The sequence below is a fragment of the Carettochelys insculpta genome, chromosome 10 (genome assembly GCF_033958435.1).
Source record: "Carettochelys insculpta isolate YL-2023 chromosome 10, ASM3395843v1, whole genome shotgun sequence".
NCBI classification, from domain to species: domain Eukaryota; kingdom Metazoa; phylum Chordata; order Testudines; family Carettochelyidae; genus Carettochelys; species Carettochelys insculpta.
Genome location: NC_134146.1, coordinates 31,645,590 through 31,662,029, shown reverse-complemented (window position 1 = coordinate 31,662,029; position 16,440 = coordinate 31,645,590). Strand labels below are relative to the sequence as shown.

At 41.3% G+C, this 16,440-nt stretch overlaps 1 protein-coding gene across 1 annotated transcript in view; it reads left to right on the top strand.

Annotated features, from left to right (window-relative positions):
• The window catches only part of IFT80 (intraflagellar transport 80), a 139,933-nt gene extending 124,322 nt beyond the window's left edge, over positions 1–15,611 (top strand). The window contains exons 18-21 of the mRNA XM_075003704.1: positions 4,559–4,648; positions 4,737–4,909; positions 8,243–8,366; positions 14,290–15,611. Of these exons, the coding sequence (XP_074859805.1) occupies positions 4,559–4,648; positions 4,737–4,909; positions 8,243–8,366; positions 14,290–14,403 (501 nt within the window). The 3' untranslated portion in view covers positions 14,404–15,611. The remainder of the gene's footprint in view (positions 1–4,558; positions 4,649–4,736; positions 4,910–8,242; positions 8,367–14,289) is intronic.
• The last annotated feature ends 829 nt before the right edge of the window (positions 15,612–16,440 follow it).

The window sequence follows — 16,440 nt, the reverse complement described above, 5'->3', positions numbered from 1 at the left end:
GATCTTTTCTTCCTGCCTTCTCTGGCTAACACCGCATTCCACATTCCTACTCCCTTCCATCAGTCTTTTTTCAGATGCCCCTACCTACCTGCCAACAAGACAAGGTGAATAAGGTAATACTGTTTATTGGTGAAAGAGAAAAGCTTTGGAATTTCCATAGTTTAAAGAAGAGCTCTGTGTAAGCTTTAAAAACTTTTCTCTGTGACCACCAGAAGTTAGTCCTATAAAATATATTACTTCATCTGCCTTTTATCTCTAATATCCTAGAAGCCACATAACTACCACGTTAAATACTAGAGATGAGCGAAGTTTTACTACTAAGGATAGCTGTAATATGGGGCCGGGGTGGAGGTGTTTACATTATTTCAAAACTTGAATTGAGGGAGAACCTGGGGTTCTTTTGACAAGCAATATGATCAAAAATAACTCACAGTTCTTCGAATACTTGCTCATGTCCATTCCAAAGTAGATGTGCACCCACTGCAGATGCTGTCATTAGAACTTTTGCTCCCAGTGGTATCCACAGGCATCTCCTGGCCCCTGGAGTGGAGTCTTCATGGCATACCATATAGGCACCTGCCAACCAGTCAGTCCCTCGGTTCCTTCTTACCACCTGAGACAGTTGCTTTAATGCTGGTCATCTCTTGCTTGCAAATGATAATCCTGAATGGTTCTTTATCCTGTAAATAGAGTGAATTAGCAAGTACTTAGCAATACCGTGCCTGGGAGAATATGGACATCCCCTGCTCCATCCCCATCCCCATTCTACCCTTTCCCAAAGCCCTATTTCCACCCCTGGTCTCCTCCTACCCTCATTCTGCTCCTTTCCCAATACTCCCCTCAGGGCCATTCCCACAAGTCTCAGCCCTGCTCCACCCCTACTCTGCCCCCATTGCACCCCCCACAAAAGTTATAAAATACGAAAGCTCCTCTGCCCTGCTCTCAGAGATGTGACTCGGGATTACCAGAGAGCTTGGAATGGGGTGGCAGAAGGTCTCACCTTCCCCTCCACACACACATGCGCGCACGCACGCACACACAGCACTCACCAGGGCAGCAGGAGCCACAGGAAGTGGACAGATTCAGCAGCTTGCTCCACTCTGTCGGCCCTACCTGCACTCAAAAGCTGTGACCAGGGAAGTGGAGCACCCTGGCCCAAATCAGCTCTGCTCTATTCACAACCCTCACCCCCTCTTCTCCCGAGCAATGCCAGGAGCCAGCAAGATGGAGTAGAATTGGGCTCATGGCACTGCTTCTGACTTCTGTGCCACCCAGTCCCCTGTCCTCCTTACGCAGGGACCCCCCAAAAGAGCAGGGCCCAGGGCAATCGCTGCAAACTGTCCAATGGATTGGAGGTCTCTGGTAGGCAGGGTAGTGTAGGATAGCTTACGGTCACGAGTGAGATCCTGGCCTGAGGGGCTGGCCAAAGGGGTTAGCCTACTTGGGACTGTGGGGCATGCCACTGTCCCAGGGCTTCAAAAGCTCATGCTAGTTAATTACTCATGCCATAAACTCATGTTGGTAAGTTACCTGCATAATGGCTGTTTAGAGTGCTTTGCAGAGGGCCATATTCAGGAACAGTGCCAGATTTCTAAGAACATTAAATGCAGTACAAGGAAGCAGAGAAATAGCATACCCAAATGCCTTCTCATGTAGGCAGTATTTCACCTATCACCAGAGTAGCAATTGAGTACCTCATAAGTCAGGAGTTCCCTGGTCTCCTTAAGAGAGGCATACCATGATTTGAGATCCCCAATACAGATGAAACACACTACTACCCAATACCAGTATATCTTCTGGCTAGTAGGAAGTCAACACCAGCCACTTGGCACCATTCCCCATCACTGGTGCCACAAAACTGAAACATTTGGACCAGATTTACAACTCTCTGTAAAGACACCCCCAAATGCACTCTGAGGCATCCATCAACAATCAGCCCTAGTCACTTCTGCTTCTGGAAGGGGTCTGTTGAGCCTTTTGTCTGTTGTCTCCCGTCCTAGGGAAGCCACAGACAGAATACAGCCCTGGTCTTGTCATCAACACCAGAGGAATATGAGGGAGTGAGGAGCCTTCAAGGCCTCGCAGTGCTGCCATCTTTCTCAAGTCCTGTACTTTCAAGGAGGCAGTTGCCAGTTCTGGAAAAACTAGCAATGAGGGCATGGCACCATACTCCATCATGTTCTCCCTCTTGGCAGATAGTGACACAACTGTCCCATCTGCCACAGCAGCGCCATTCACAACTCTAGAACTGATGGGCACTGTGTTGCCATGGTTGCCCAGTAGTGGATCTTCTGGATCGGGTTCAGAGGCTGATTCATACATCTCCTGGAGGACCAGGCACCAACCTGACCATAGATGTTCCACATCAATGGCACAAAGACTCACTCGGTCGGCATGGCCAAGAACTCAATGGCAAATACCACTCTAGTGGCTGATGTAGAATTTGTGGGTTGTCCACCCATTCCAGGGTTTCCACACACGATGATTCCACTCTGCCATCAGAGTTGAGAGCACCCCACCAACCTTCTTAGAAAGGGGTTTGGTCCCCATTCCTGAGATCATTAACATGGAGGATACTTCTGTAGGGGACCTACTGGCAACGAAGGACATACAAGGCCTGATTCTGGTGCAGGCCTCATCATCATCCCTCCTGAATGAGGAAGGAATTGCCATGGAGCTCATGCAAAATGACTTTAAGGCTCACCAAGAGCTTTTGTGTCATGTGCCCCAGAACCCAGGTTGAGGAGATCACAGAATCAGCTCCTGCCCTGGCAGACATAGTACCGTCTTCGGTGCTGTCAAGAGTGGCCCTACCCTTCAATAAGGCCCTCTTGCAGCCCATAAGTGCTCCGTGCCAAACCCCGGCATACCTCCAGCTCACAATGAAGTGGGTGGAAAGTACTTTGTATTCACCAAGTACCAACAGATCCCTGATTGTTGTGACGGCTAACCAGTAAGAGAGATATGCAACAAGAGCCATCACCCAAGGCATGAGAGGAAAGGAAACTGGATTTATTAGACAAGAAGCAGCACTCTATAGGGGGCATCCAGCTGAGAGTATCAAGCCATCAGGTGCTCATAGGTCACTATGATTTTAATTCCTGGTCAACCATGATGAAATGTAAGGAACTTCTGCTGTCCCGGTGCAGAACTGAATTCATGGCCCCTGTAGAGGAGGGTAAGCAGCAGCAAAAGCTTCTGTCCAGATGGTATTAAATACAGCAGCTGCAGCTGCCCAAGCCTTGGACACAGCAGTAGTCATGAGGCAGAGCTCTTGGCTTCAGTCACCTAGACTACCTCATGAGGTTCAACAAATGATCCAGGACCTACTATTCAAGGGATTTATGTTTGTTTTTCAAGTTAAAGTGTAGTAAGGATGTAAGGCCCTTCTCATGCAAGCTCTTAGACTAACTTTACACATTTTGCTGAACTCAGTGAGACTACTCAGGTTTGCAAAGTTACATGAGAAGTATTTGTACAGAAGCACTGACCATTAAGTTTGGACTGTATCTAATGTATCAGATTGCACTCTCAGACTGCTTCTAAGAGCCTAGATACTTTAGTATAAAAGGTGTATTTTTAAAAATATCAGAGAACATGTTTTAATTAACATTTTTTAAAAACTCAGCTTCCTCGGTAGCTGAACAACCTGGCTAAGAGAGAAACTGCATTCTCATATAATCTCTCTATATAATTTTTTTTCCTCCCAGGTGACAGAATGACATCATCACTCAAATGACATCTGTCTCCTGCCCAGGGGGTGGAGCTGGGGAGAGAGGCCACGTGAGGGGGAAACCCTGGGAAGGCCAGGGCTGTCTGCACAGCTCCCTGATCAGGCTGAGGCTGGCTGTGTGGCTCCCTGAGCCCGCAGGAAGGCTAGCTCCAGCGTTCCTGGCACCTCCCCCTCTGCCAGGCTTCTCTCCCTGCCTCCACTCCTGCCCCACTCTGGCCCCTCTCACCTACTGATTCCCCAGGCCAAAAAGCACATAGGTCCCATCTGTAACAGCAGCCAGAGTTTGGCTCTGTGTGGGCCTTCCCATCTCCTCAGCTGGGGAGGGAACGCACCTCTCACAGCCAAGCTCCAGCTGCTGCTACTGATGGGAGCCGCTTCCTGCTGCCTGACTGAGGGGCGTGGGGAGTCAGTAGCATCAGCCAGAGCTCGGCTCTGAGTGACATCCTCTCTGCCTGCTGTGGCCTTGCAGTGGCTGCTCTCAGCTTCTCTTCCTGCCCACTGCTGAAGGCACCCCAGTTCTGTCTTGCTTCCCTTACTGCCCTGCTGGAGCCTCCCCCAGCAACCTCCCCCAAACCCCCCTGGGCAGCAGACAGATGAGCACAGGAGGTGGGGTAGAAGAGGGGAGAGGGCTTGGGAAACAAAGCTGCTCAGATCTTGCACCCCCCAGGAAGGGCGGAGCTGACTATGCAGTTCCCTGCCTTTGCGCGCCCCCTCCACCCCCCCTTGGAAGAGATGGGGCAGTGGGGAGCATAGTGAGCAGGGGACACAGTTCCCAAGTATAAAATTAATTATCTTTGTAAAATTTGTAGTTTGTCTTATTTTTAGGATCAAACAATGTGGGCATGCTTAGCTGCTATGGCGGTGGCCAATAAGGATATGACAACAGCAGAAACAGCCTATGCATCAATTGGTGATGTAAGTAGATGAGATTTAACCAAATCATTGTAATGCTAATTTTATTAGTTTATTTCTCTAGTTAAACCATCACATTTTATTTCAACAGATTGACAAAGTTCAGTACATCAATTTTATCAAAGAACTTCCATCAAAAGAATCAAGAATGGCTCACATACTTCTGTTCAGTGGAAATATACAAGATGCTGAAATGCTGCTTCTTCAAGCAGGCCTTATTTATCAAGCTATTCAAGTCAACATTAACCTCTATAACTGGGATAGGTAGTATTTCTGTCAACATACTGTAACTGATACCTTTAATAAATCTTACTAAAATTAACTTTTAAATATTTAGGGAATTAGATATTTAATTGACTAATCTATTCGCCTGGACCCTGAGAAACAGTGAGTTAAATCATATATCATGTTCGTATATAGTAGGTAGTCCGTTGTGTCTGATGACGATGTATATAATGATGGTATATAAAAGACATCAAATTACAGAAATACAGAAACGTTAGAATCTATACGTGTTATTGCTATATTTAAGGTGAAATGTCAGTGTTTCATATTGCCCTTTGTTTCCATGCAACACACCCAGCACACCCAGAGGCACTTTTCATGACTCTATACAGAGTTATGTGCATTCAACAAATCAAAATTGTTTTGAAGTACAGTAGAAGCATAATTATCCAGCATCCATGGGGACCAGGGGTTCCCAGATAATCAAAATTTCCAGTTAGTTGAGCAGGGCAGCTGCCCCATGCGTCAGTTGGTAGAATGTGCCAGTGATCCACATGCTGGATAATAGCTTTACTGTATCTTTGTGCCTAAAATAGTTACATGCTGACTGTCATCTTTACATCTCTGGGAGAAAATGAGGTATGGATTTTTGTTTTTAAATAAATATTTCAAATTTCCATCATATGTGTGCGCAGCAGTGTAAACCTCATCCCAGCACAGTTTGGGATCTGCATACCCAGGAAATCCTACAGAAGCTGTTGCTACCGCAAGGAGAGAAGGCTCTGGCTCCACAGGATGCTTCACCGCCCTCTCTGATTGAGAGATGGGGAAAGTGGAGAATCTGCAAGGGTGGGGAGAGCTGCCAAGTCCCCATCTTATTGCAGAAAATTCTTAGTACTAGCAGGGAAGGAGAGAAATGGCAGGTTGCCTCCCTCACTGATTAAAAAGACAAGGTGGGTGAGGTGATATCTTTTATTGGACCACTTTCTGTTGAGAAACATAAGCTTTCAAGTCACATAAGACGACTCTTTAGGTCTGGAAAAGATGTTTCCAGTGTCACAGCAAAGTGGAAGGGTGGAGCAGATTGCTTAGCCTAAGTAGTTAGACATATTATAAGGAAACATTCAAGGCAGAGCCATCTTGAATTTTGCAGTAACACTGGCTTTGTCTTTCCTATACCTGAAGAAGAGCTGTGTAGCTTGAAAGCTTGTCTCTCTCAACAAGAAAGCTGGTCAAATGAAAGATATTGTATCTGTAATATCCTGGGACCAGCAGAGCTAGATCTATGCTCCCTTGCTTATTGTCTGCCACCTCCCATATCATCAACATCCCCAATTTTGAAAATTCTTTCCCAGCTATCTGAGTCCTCCAAAGTAAGCAAAAGGATGGAGCTCTCAAAAATGACTCCTCTTCCCATAATAAGATTTAGGGACTAGGTTAAGAAGAACTCTCGCACCAGCATAGAAACCATCTTCCCTGACCACATGGACAGTATGTTTAGGCGTCTTTGGTCAGAGACACCCCACTCTGTCCTCACCATGGCTGATTATGGGTACAAAATTAAAGGTCCCTTTAAAAATGTGGCTCTTTGTGTTGTTGAAAAGAGAAGACTGAACCTCTCTGTACTCAAACTTTTCCACTGTTAACAGCCTTAGGAAAAAATGCATACTTAGCCCCAAGTTCAAATTCTCATGCCACAACTGTTCAGCATCCAAATAATCTTCTGAAAGTTAGAGCTAAGTAGAGTTTGGCTACCTTAACATAGAGATAGTACTTCCTATATATAATGAGGAAAATTTGCCTTCCTTACTGCATTAGATTTAGGTAGCATTTGAACTTGTAATAGACTCATAGTCTACATCAGTGGTGGGCAAACTACAGCACAAAGGCCACACGTACCAACGTGTGTGAGGTGAAATCTTTTATTGGGCCACTTGCTGTTGTTGAGAAACATAAGCTTTCAAGCCACATCAGGGTTGTATGTGTGGCCTGTGAGATATTTTGTTTACCACTGCTTACTTGCATGGTTGCCAGATTCCACTGTTTCCCATCCACATTGCTTTTTTTCCTATCAGTATTAATAAAGGAAGGGCACGTGAACTGAGGTACGTGCTGATTACACACAATATTGGCTGTGAAAGCCATGTGCTCCCTCTACATTCAACCAAAGCGCTGCTATCGTTCACTTGGCACACCCCACAAATTCTAGGTACCTAAGTGTTGTTAGCAAAACTACCCTATCCCGGGAGACTGTCCTGATCACAATCTTGCAGCCCACTGAAATGAAGGAGGGCTAATAATGCAGCCCAGTTACTAGTCTAGCTTGGTCTAAATATTGCTCCAAATGTACTCTTGGTTCTGGCTGCTTAAAGTAAATTATATAGACTATACATCTATCTAAGCAAACCACATGTCAATGCAGCATTGCTAGAATTCCTGTGGTTCTCTTTCTGTGTCATCATTTAAGTGTTATTTTCAACAGGGAAGAAAGTTCAGCTACTACGAACTGCTAAATTTCATTCATAATACAAAACCTTACTTGATACTGCTTGTAATTTCAGTTTAATACTGTTCATTCTGAGTACTTAAATGAAGGTGAAATGAGAAATCAGCAAATCACCCTTCAATCTGAATTGTTTTCTTTTGGAAATGTACTTTATGGGGAGAACTCTAACAATTAAAGAATGTTGCCCAATGGGCTTCATTAATGCTAACAATTACAGGTAGATTAACTTAAAATCTTTATTTTTTCTGGCAAGCACATATCCATCTGTGTTGTGCTGATATTGCCAAGAATGTCTAACTTGGAAAATAATGAATAGAATGTTCTAAGATATTTAAATTTAATTTTATATCAGTCCAAAGAAAGCAAATATAAACCTAAGACATATCATGATAATGCAATGGATTATAAGCTTCCCATTTTTAGGATATTCTAAAAGTGCTCATTTGCATGTGCTACATGTTAAAATAGATGGTGTCCAAGAACCAAGAGATTTTGTTTTAATTCATAGCCATAATAATTTCACTAAAAGTTATTTTACCCTTTCTAATTGCTAGTAATATAGGCAAAAGGAAAGAGGGTGTGTGTTTTTTTTAATTCCTTAAAATCCTGTTGTCATATTTCTATAATGTGATTAGGTTGCAACAGAAAATACTAATTATATATCATAACAGAGTGAACTGTATATGAGGAAAAATTGGTTACTTTTAAACTCTTACAATTAATACTAATGCACAGTTGTTTGGCACCTTGTATCAGGAAGATCAACTTCCAGCACAATCACTGTACAGATTTCTTTATACAACCAAAGTAATGTAATTATGTTGGTATTTTTTCAGTATGACAAGCCTATTTTTGTTTTATTCCAGGGCACTGGAACTAGCAGTGAAGCACAAGACACATGTTGACACAGTTTTGGGTTATCGACAAAAGTTTCTGGAAGACTTTGGTAAAAAAGAAACCAATCAGCGCTTTTTGCAGTATGCAGAAGGTGTAAGTATTCTGTGGAAACTTAGCCCTACATTTTCAGAGGGTCAGCCTACACTTCCAGCAAAAAACATTCATCGTACATTTTTGCTTCAATCCAGTTATACATGCAATTCTTGGTTGTTACACACATCTTTATCTGACTGTAAGCACAATTGAGTATCTTGATGTGGAACTAGTCACATTTGTGAATGCAATTTATTTGGCAACACAAAATAAGTCTGTGTAAATTTTGCATCCTGAAAACATGTAGGGGCCTTTATTTTGGGGAATAAATTTTGTTCATGAACAGGGAGCTGGATTGAAAATGTACTGCGTGATGTCTTCAGTCACATGTATGAATATTGTCAGTAACCATCAGTAACGTTATTTAGAAGAAAAATTAAGTGCCAGTCATGAAAAATTATACTCTATATTCTATATACCTGTAACAGATTTCATAGACCTACGGTTTTATAGAATACCTATATTTCTCGTTTTAGTTTAGAACAAAAATACCAGTTTGCATTGATTAACTGTATAGTATTTGACACACATGTATTTGGATGCTGCTGACACTGTTCTCCTTCAGTTCTTTCTTGCTGCTTGTGATTGTTTGTTGGACTAGTTCGTTGCTTAGGCAACGTTGTTCACAGCATAGGCTTCCTTGTGTTTTTTCATTCTAGGTTGTGTAAATAGTTGTTATAATTAGCTTTAGGTTTAGAATTTTAGGTTTTATATAGCTTATATGCCTACACACTTAACTTGTAGGGTTCCCAGTGCCAGTGCCTGCCTCTGTCACCGGGCTCAAGCCCTGCACTGCCTGTGGTAAGCCTATAGCTTTCAGTAATCCTGTTTTGAGCTCTCTCAGTGCCTGAGGGAAGCTTTTAGGTAAGACTGCTGCCAAGTCTGCAGGGGCTTCAGGCATTGAACCAATAAGGACCAGTAGCAAAGTAATTTAATTTGCATCTTTGGGCATATACTTCCAAGCTGCAATGACATGCTGCCAATAGCATCTTTGGGAAAAGATGGCAGTATTTGCAAAATTCATCCTTGAGAATCAAAGAAAATTAGCCAGTGACTTCCTTTCTGAAGGAGCAAACTAGAAGAAGTTGATTTCACTACCCCCAGAAAAGTTCCTTTTCACTGGGGCAGTTTTAGACGCTCAGAAAAAGGGAGCCTTTCTGCCAGAAGAAAGACTGTATCAAGCATAGCCTTACTGTACCAGTTTCTATGTCAAAGAAGTATATTCAATCTCATACTACTGGGTCTCAAGACCATAGCTATGTATTTCACGTATTATGCCTGACTCAAAATGAGATCTCTCCAGCACTGGTTGGAAAAGAATTACAAATGAGACCTAGTGTCAGAGGAGTAGCCATGTTAGTCTGTATCTGCAAAAGCAATGAGAAGTCCTGTGGCATCTTTCAGACTAACAGATTTTTTGGAGCATAAGCTTTCCTGGGCAAGGACCCACTTTGTGTTAGAGTCTTTGGGAAGAAGGGTGCTTTTGAAACTGGGTTTTTATTCAAAGGAACTCCATCTACATGGCTAGTTTTCAATTCAAAAGCAGTACGTTTGGTGCTCCAGGTGGCTGTCATTATGCAAACGAGGCACTGAATAATCATATCAGCGCCTCATTAGCATTTCCAATCCACAGCATTTACATACCACTTCTGAAAGGGAGGGGTTGTGCAGATGCAGCCTTGATGTGCTGATAATGCCACTAAGCCTGCCTGCCCTCTGGGGCACTCCACCACCCTGTCCTGCTGAGCCAGAGGTTCTGGTCTCCCCAAGTGAGTCACAGACTTGGGATAACAGCCTACAGCAGAGTAACATAGACACTGAGAACAGCTCAGTTCTGTGATGGCTCAGTTACAGGGACTTGATCACAGTCTCTCCAAGGATAGGTCACATGCGCTATTTTGCATAACACCTATCTGAGTTATACATATTGATACTAAGAAACACATTTCTATAAAAATATCTGGAGCATAGCATCACAGAGTTGTGTTCAATTCTCCAAGCCCATCAGCAACAGTCCAACAAACATTTTCAAACCTGGCATGGACAGCGTATTTTGACAAGTTGAAAGCTTAACCATTACAATTTCCAGAAGTAGAAGCTGTGCATAACTTACTAAGGCTGAGAACAGTAAGTTGTGCTCTGAAATGGTAACTAGCCCCATCTCCATCAACAAACAGTTCAGGTCATCATAGACAAAAGTGATGTATTATAGCAACAAGCAAGAATGAAAATGATGCATTCAACACAAGATCCATCCCATAGTTGTGTACCTCACAAGAAAAAAACAGATCCTTGTTGACCAACTGAGCAGGGACACTGAAGAATTCTATCATGTGTAAGTGGTTTACAGGATTTGGTCCAAGAAGGGAATATAGCAGAACTGCTCGGTAGAACAATAATATAAATAAATTTAACATCTTCATAGGAGAGAAGACAGCAAAGACAGCCACCACAGTATTCACACAAAAATGGAGACTACACAAAAATTAGGAGGCCAGTCAAATGGAAATTAAGGGGAACAATCACAATACATAAATACCTGGCAGCTGCAGGAAAATATTTTGAAAACACTGTAACATAGGCTCAAACTCTACGTATATCCCAGATTTTAAAAGAAGTTAAGAGGACCAAAAACCACTACCATGGCTCAACAGCAGCATAAATGAGAGAAACAGTTAAAGACAAAATGAAAGCCTTTAAAAATTGGAAGTCAAATCCTACCAAGAAAAATAGAAAGAAATATAAACTTTGGCATGTCAACGTGCAGAAGTATAATTAGGCAGCCCAAAAAGCAATTGAAGGGCAATTAGCAAAAGACACACAAACTAACACCAAAAAAAATTAACTACATCAGAAGTAAGAAGCCTGCCACACAGCTCAAGGTGCTAAAGAGCACTAAAGTATGACAGATCCAGTTCTGAATAGTACATTTCAGGAAGGAAGAGGATAACCTGGAGAATATCCGGAGAAGCGCAACAAAAATGATTAAGTGTCTAGAAAATACAGCCTGTGAGGGAAGACTGAAAAAAACTGGGTTTGTTTTGTGTGGAGAAGAGAGGACAGACAGGGGACATAAGTGTTTTCAAATACATAAAAGGTTGTTACATGTAGGATGAAGGTAAATATTCTCAGTAACCTCTGATGATAGGAGAAGAAGCAGTGTGCTTAAATTCCAGCAAGGGCCATTTAGATTGAACATGAGGAAGATTCTTCTATCAACATGGTTAAGTACTCGAATAAATTGCCTACGGAGATTGTGGAATCTCCATCATTGGAGATTTTTTAGAGCAGGTTAGACACACACCTGTTACGAATGACCTAAATAACACTTGGTCCTGCTATGAATGCCGAGAACTAGACTAGATAACCTCTGCAGGTTCCTTCCAGTCTTACTATTATGTGATTCTGTAGTGCAGTGTAGGAGTTTTGAGAGAGAAATCCGCTGGGACCACCATGAAGTCTATGAGGAGCTTTGCTATTACTATCAATTTCATGAGAAAGTTATTCTAAGATGAGAGAAGAGCAGAAATATGAAACCTTAAGACAGATGATAAGATATAACCAGTAACAAATGGGGTTAAAATAAAATGGCCTGAGGAGGATACAGAAATGAGAACAAATAGACTTCTTACCTTTTTGGCTATAGAAAATCAAAAAGCAGTCTTCAGATCTGAAGAAGTGGGTCTGCTACATGAAAGCTCATCACTAATAAATTAGTTTGCTAATCTTTAAAGTGCAACATGACTGCTTTTTGTTCTGTGATGATAGACTGTCATGGCTACCTCTCTGTAAGTTTTTGGCTACGTAATTGAATGTAATTAGTGCAGAATTGCAGTATACACTAATATATTATCTTGACACCTGTCCTAAACTATACCCAGCTTTTGAAATCCTCATCATTCTTTCTTTAACATGGGACTGGTAGAGATGCAGAAAGGCAAGAATGGTTTGAATTGGCTGCTTAGCCTGGGGTGCCAGATCTTCTGTTGTCTTCCAAGTCATTGTTCCACCTTTTTACATCTGTGTTGAAAGTAGAGAGGGCTACACAACATGGAGAGAAAGTTAATATTCCGTCTAGTGTCATTCATTGATATACATTTTAACACAAAATTATGGCAACCAAAGGATAAAGAACATGTCTCAGAGGCCAACCATTTCTGCCTTGTGCTGTATACAGAATTGCCAATTCACCTTTTCCTTGTCATGCTTCACAGCTCCTTATGAATTTTTTCCTAAAATGTGCACAGTTAACAATGGCTGCTTCTGCACTATAGTTCTCCTGTCGGAGGTGCCATGGTTATGAGGCAATTTGAAGCATGCTAATGAAACATTAAAGTGCATATTCAGTGCCTCATTAGCATAATGGCAGCCACGCAAATTTCAAAGTGCAGACTTCGAATTGCAGATTGACAATGTAGATGGGGTCAGCTTTGAAATAAGCACCTCATTTCGACATTCAGAACTAGATCGGAGTAAGGGAATGACAAAGTGAGGTGCTTATTTCAAAACTGTCCTGTCTTCACTGTCAATTTGCAATTCAAAAGCTGCACTTTGAAGTTTGCATGGCTGCCATTATGCTAATAAGCACTGAATATGCACATTAGCACCTCATTAACCTGCTTCGAATTGCCCCATTACCATGGCACCTCCAACAGGAGAGTGACAGTGTAGAAGCAGCCAATGTAGGTGAGTTCAGAGATGAGCTCAGCCTGAAATAGGTAACTGATCTTATTTACAGATGGGCATAAAATATATAAAAAGAGTAATTAAATAGATAGTTCATTAAAGGAAACAAAACAGAAAGACAGTCCTTAAGTCCACAGGTGCTTTCAAAACCACGAGAACAGAATAGGATGCTAGTTCAGTGCCAGCTTTGATGGAAGATAAGAAATGACTTACCCTTCAAGAGCCAACTTGCAATTTAGTATTCCAGTATTCACAGTTTCACTGAAATAGGGCATTGCCTCAGGCTGATGTTTTTCTACCACTAGAGAAATGCTAGTACAAAACCTGAAACATTTATCATCAGAGCAGAATTCGGGTATTGACAATGCTATTTCTGTTATATCCAATGAGAAATGTACATGCCATCAATTTGATTTCTGGACTGTGGTATAGCAGAGAGAAGTTGTTCAACGTACCATGAATGAGTGGCAGCATTCTGATTGAAAAGACAAACAGATTTAATTTTAAGCTGAAAGATGTCAAGTCGTCTCAACTAAGTTTATTTTCATTGTTGCATATTTTCTCACCAGATAGGAGACATTAATAATTGTTGGAAAGTATACAGTCTGTTTCATTTCAACGGCAGGAATCTCTGATAGCATACTGTCCATTAGATTCTGGCCATTGAAAAGAGACTCCACCTGATAAACACATGTAACTTGCATTAGCAATAATGGTAGTTACATGTTTGCACCAAGAGGAGACCTATATGATAACAGAGCGGATCACTTCGGCTGTGTCTACACTTGCATTTGTCTTTCGAAAGAAGCATGCAAATGAGCAAAATCAAAAATGCAAATGAGGTGCAGATTTACATATCTGGTGCATCATTTGCATATTATTTGAAAGAAGAAAAGCCTTGTAGACACGGCTCTTTTGAAAGTAAACCCCATCTTTGAAAGAACCCCTCTTCCCATAAAAAAGGGAAGAAGATTCCTTTTGAAGATGGGGTTTACTTTGATAAAGCCGCATCAACACGGCTTTTCGTCTTTGGAAATAATATGAAAGTGAGGCACCAGATATGTAAATCTGCACCTCATTTGCATTTTCAATTTCCTTCATTTGGATGCCTTTTTTGAAAGAAGAGTGCAAGTGTAGACACAGCCTCTGTGATTTGTGCCATCATACTGTTATTCATTAATATGTATTTAATATAATGTTAGTTAACAACTATCCATTATCTTTCCTATTCTTACAGCTGGAAGTTGATTGGGACAAAATCAGGGCCAAAATAGAGATGGAAATTGCTAAAGAAAGAGAACGAGCCGCAGCCATTCCAGCCGTCAGAACCAGTGTAACCATACAGCGCTAAATACAGTGGTGGTCATATTAAAGAGGTGTTTTACTAGACACTTGCTGTATTAGCATACTGATAAACCTAAGGATCATCATTTTCCAGAGTGTGTGTTATGGAAGTCAGATATCTGAAATTACTATAGTGCTTGCTGAATGTTGGACAATGGGCAGAACTAGATTCGTATGTGTGTAGGGCAGTTACAAGCTCTGGGCCTCATCTTGCTTTTCTTACTCATGTGAGGAGTACCAGTGATGTCAGTGGAACTACATGTGTGAGAAAGAGAGTAAGAATGACTTTACTCTTCCCATTTAATCTTTCAACTTCTCATAGCATTTAGAGTAGAAACATGTAGTCTTGGATCCCTGTATTTAGGTGCTGAAATGAATGTTTATGCACCTAAATAAGTGGTCTGATTTTCAGCACCAATGGGGTGTAGATACAGAAGACTTCTGTATGCATTAATATGAATTTAGGTATGTCACTTTGGGCAACTAATATGAAAAATGTGGATCTATGTTTATAAATGGCAAAGGAATGTTTGTTTGCAGTCTTGGTGCTTAAATATTTTCTATTATTATATATCTGTTATTTCAAAACAATTCAGCACCTGAGATTGGTTGCAAACCTCTGTCAATAACAAAAAATAAAAGGTAGCTGCTGGATAAAAAATGTTTAAATTTTGAATGAATAATTTCATAATAATCTAAAATACTGTACACTATGTTTTAAATTTTGTTTGAATTAGCAGAAAGTCAGTTTTCTGCAAATGTCCAATATATGATTGGCAAGGTTGTGTGTTTCCTTAATGGTTAGTATGTCCCATCCATTTAGAAGAGAAGCTTTTCATGTTTACACAAGATCCAGATCACTAGATTGTGTACTGGAGTTAGACATATGCCATTTCTCCCTCTCTCTCTCTCTCACACCCACCCACCCACACCCCCTACCTTTCCTGTTGAAGTAATTGGGGCTGCGTGCATATGCATCTGTCTGTATGATCTCTTTGCAATATTGGGACACTAGTCTATTATTCATTATTGAAGGACATTAAAGTAATTCTGTGTAACATGTCTTTCACATACGATCACTAAAAATGTTGTGCATTCTGTAAGAATCTTTATTTGGTTTAATTTTTTTTGTAAATCATTATATTGCAAATACCAATTTTCTGCATAATCTATAAAATTCTTAATAAAATATTAAAATAAAATATTTTATATCAATTAGATGAAGTATGTCATTGATTTTTAGCTCTCCATTACATAAAAAGGCATTTTTTTTCTGGGTACCTATAATCCATGTAAAACTTCCAGTCCTCCAGTGTTCTGAGCACTGCCTGAAAAGTGCACTCCCCTAATTTGGGAATGACTTGCAAGAGACACTTGGCATTTGCAGGAATGGGCCTAAAACAGTGATGTACAACCTAGGCTAGTGAGTGTGCAGCATGAGTGAGCCTCCTTCATCTATGTGTGTAGCAAGACTGTTGTAATCAAGACGGTCTCTGAGATAGAATAGTTTTGCTAGCTGTGCTTGTGTACTTACAATTTACAGGGTATGCCAATTGAGCCAAAGCAGTGCTTTGCAAAGAGACAACACTGCTCTTAGTCAGTGTTGTGTATAGTGAGCACACGTCACTTCACATGTCCTTGGTTTACATGTGTATCACTTTAGTAATACTGATAGGAAAAAAAGCTACGTGGATTGAAACCAACAGAATGTGGCAACCCTCCACATAGGCAATAGTAAGCAAAATGTCCAGCGGGCCATTCATAGAACTCCAGTGGGCTGCTGGTTGCCCACCACTGGCCTAAAATAACAGTCATAGCAAATGTTTAATATTAAATGTATTGCTTTGTGGAAGGTGTTCACCGACAAATGGTACAGTTTTTTTGTCTTTTAATCCTTTTTCTGTGTGAATTCATTCAAGAGCATAATGATTATCCAGTGCACTAAATGCACCAAAAACAACTATGTGCGGAACACCAAGCAATGTACACTTTCAAACAAACTCATGCAGGAAATGATAAAAGACAAAAACATCATCACTTAAGT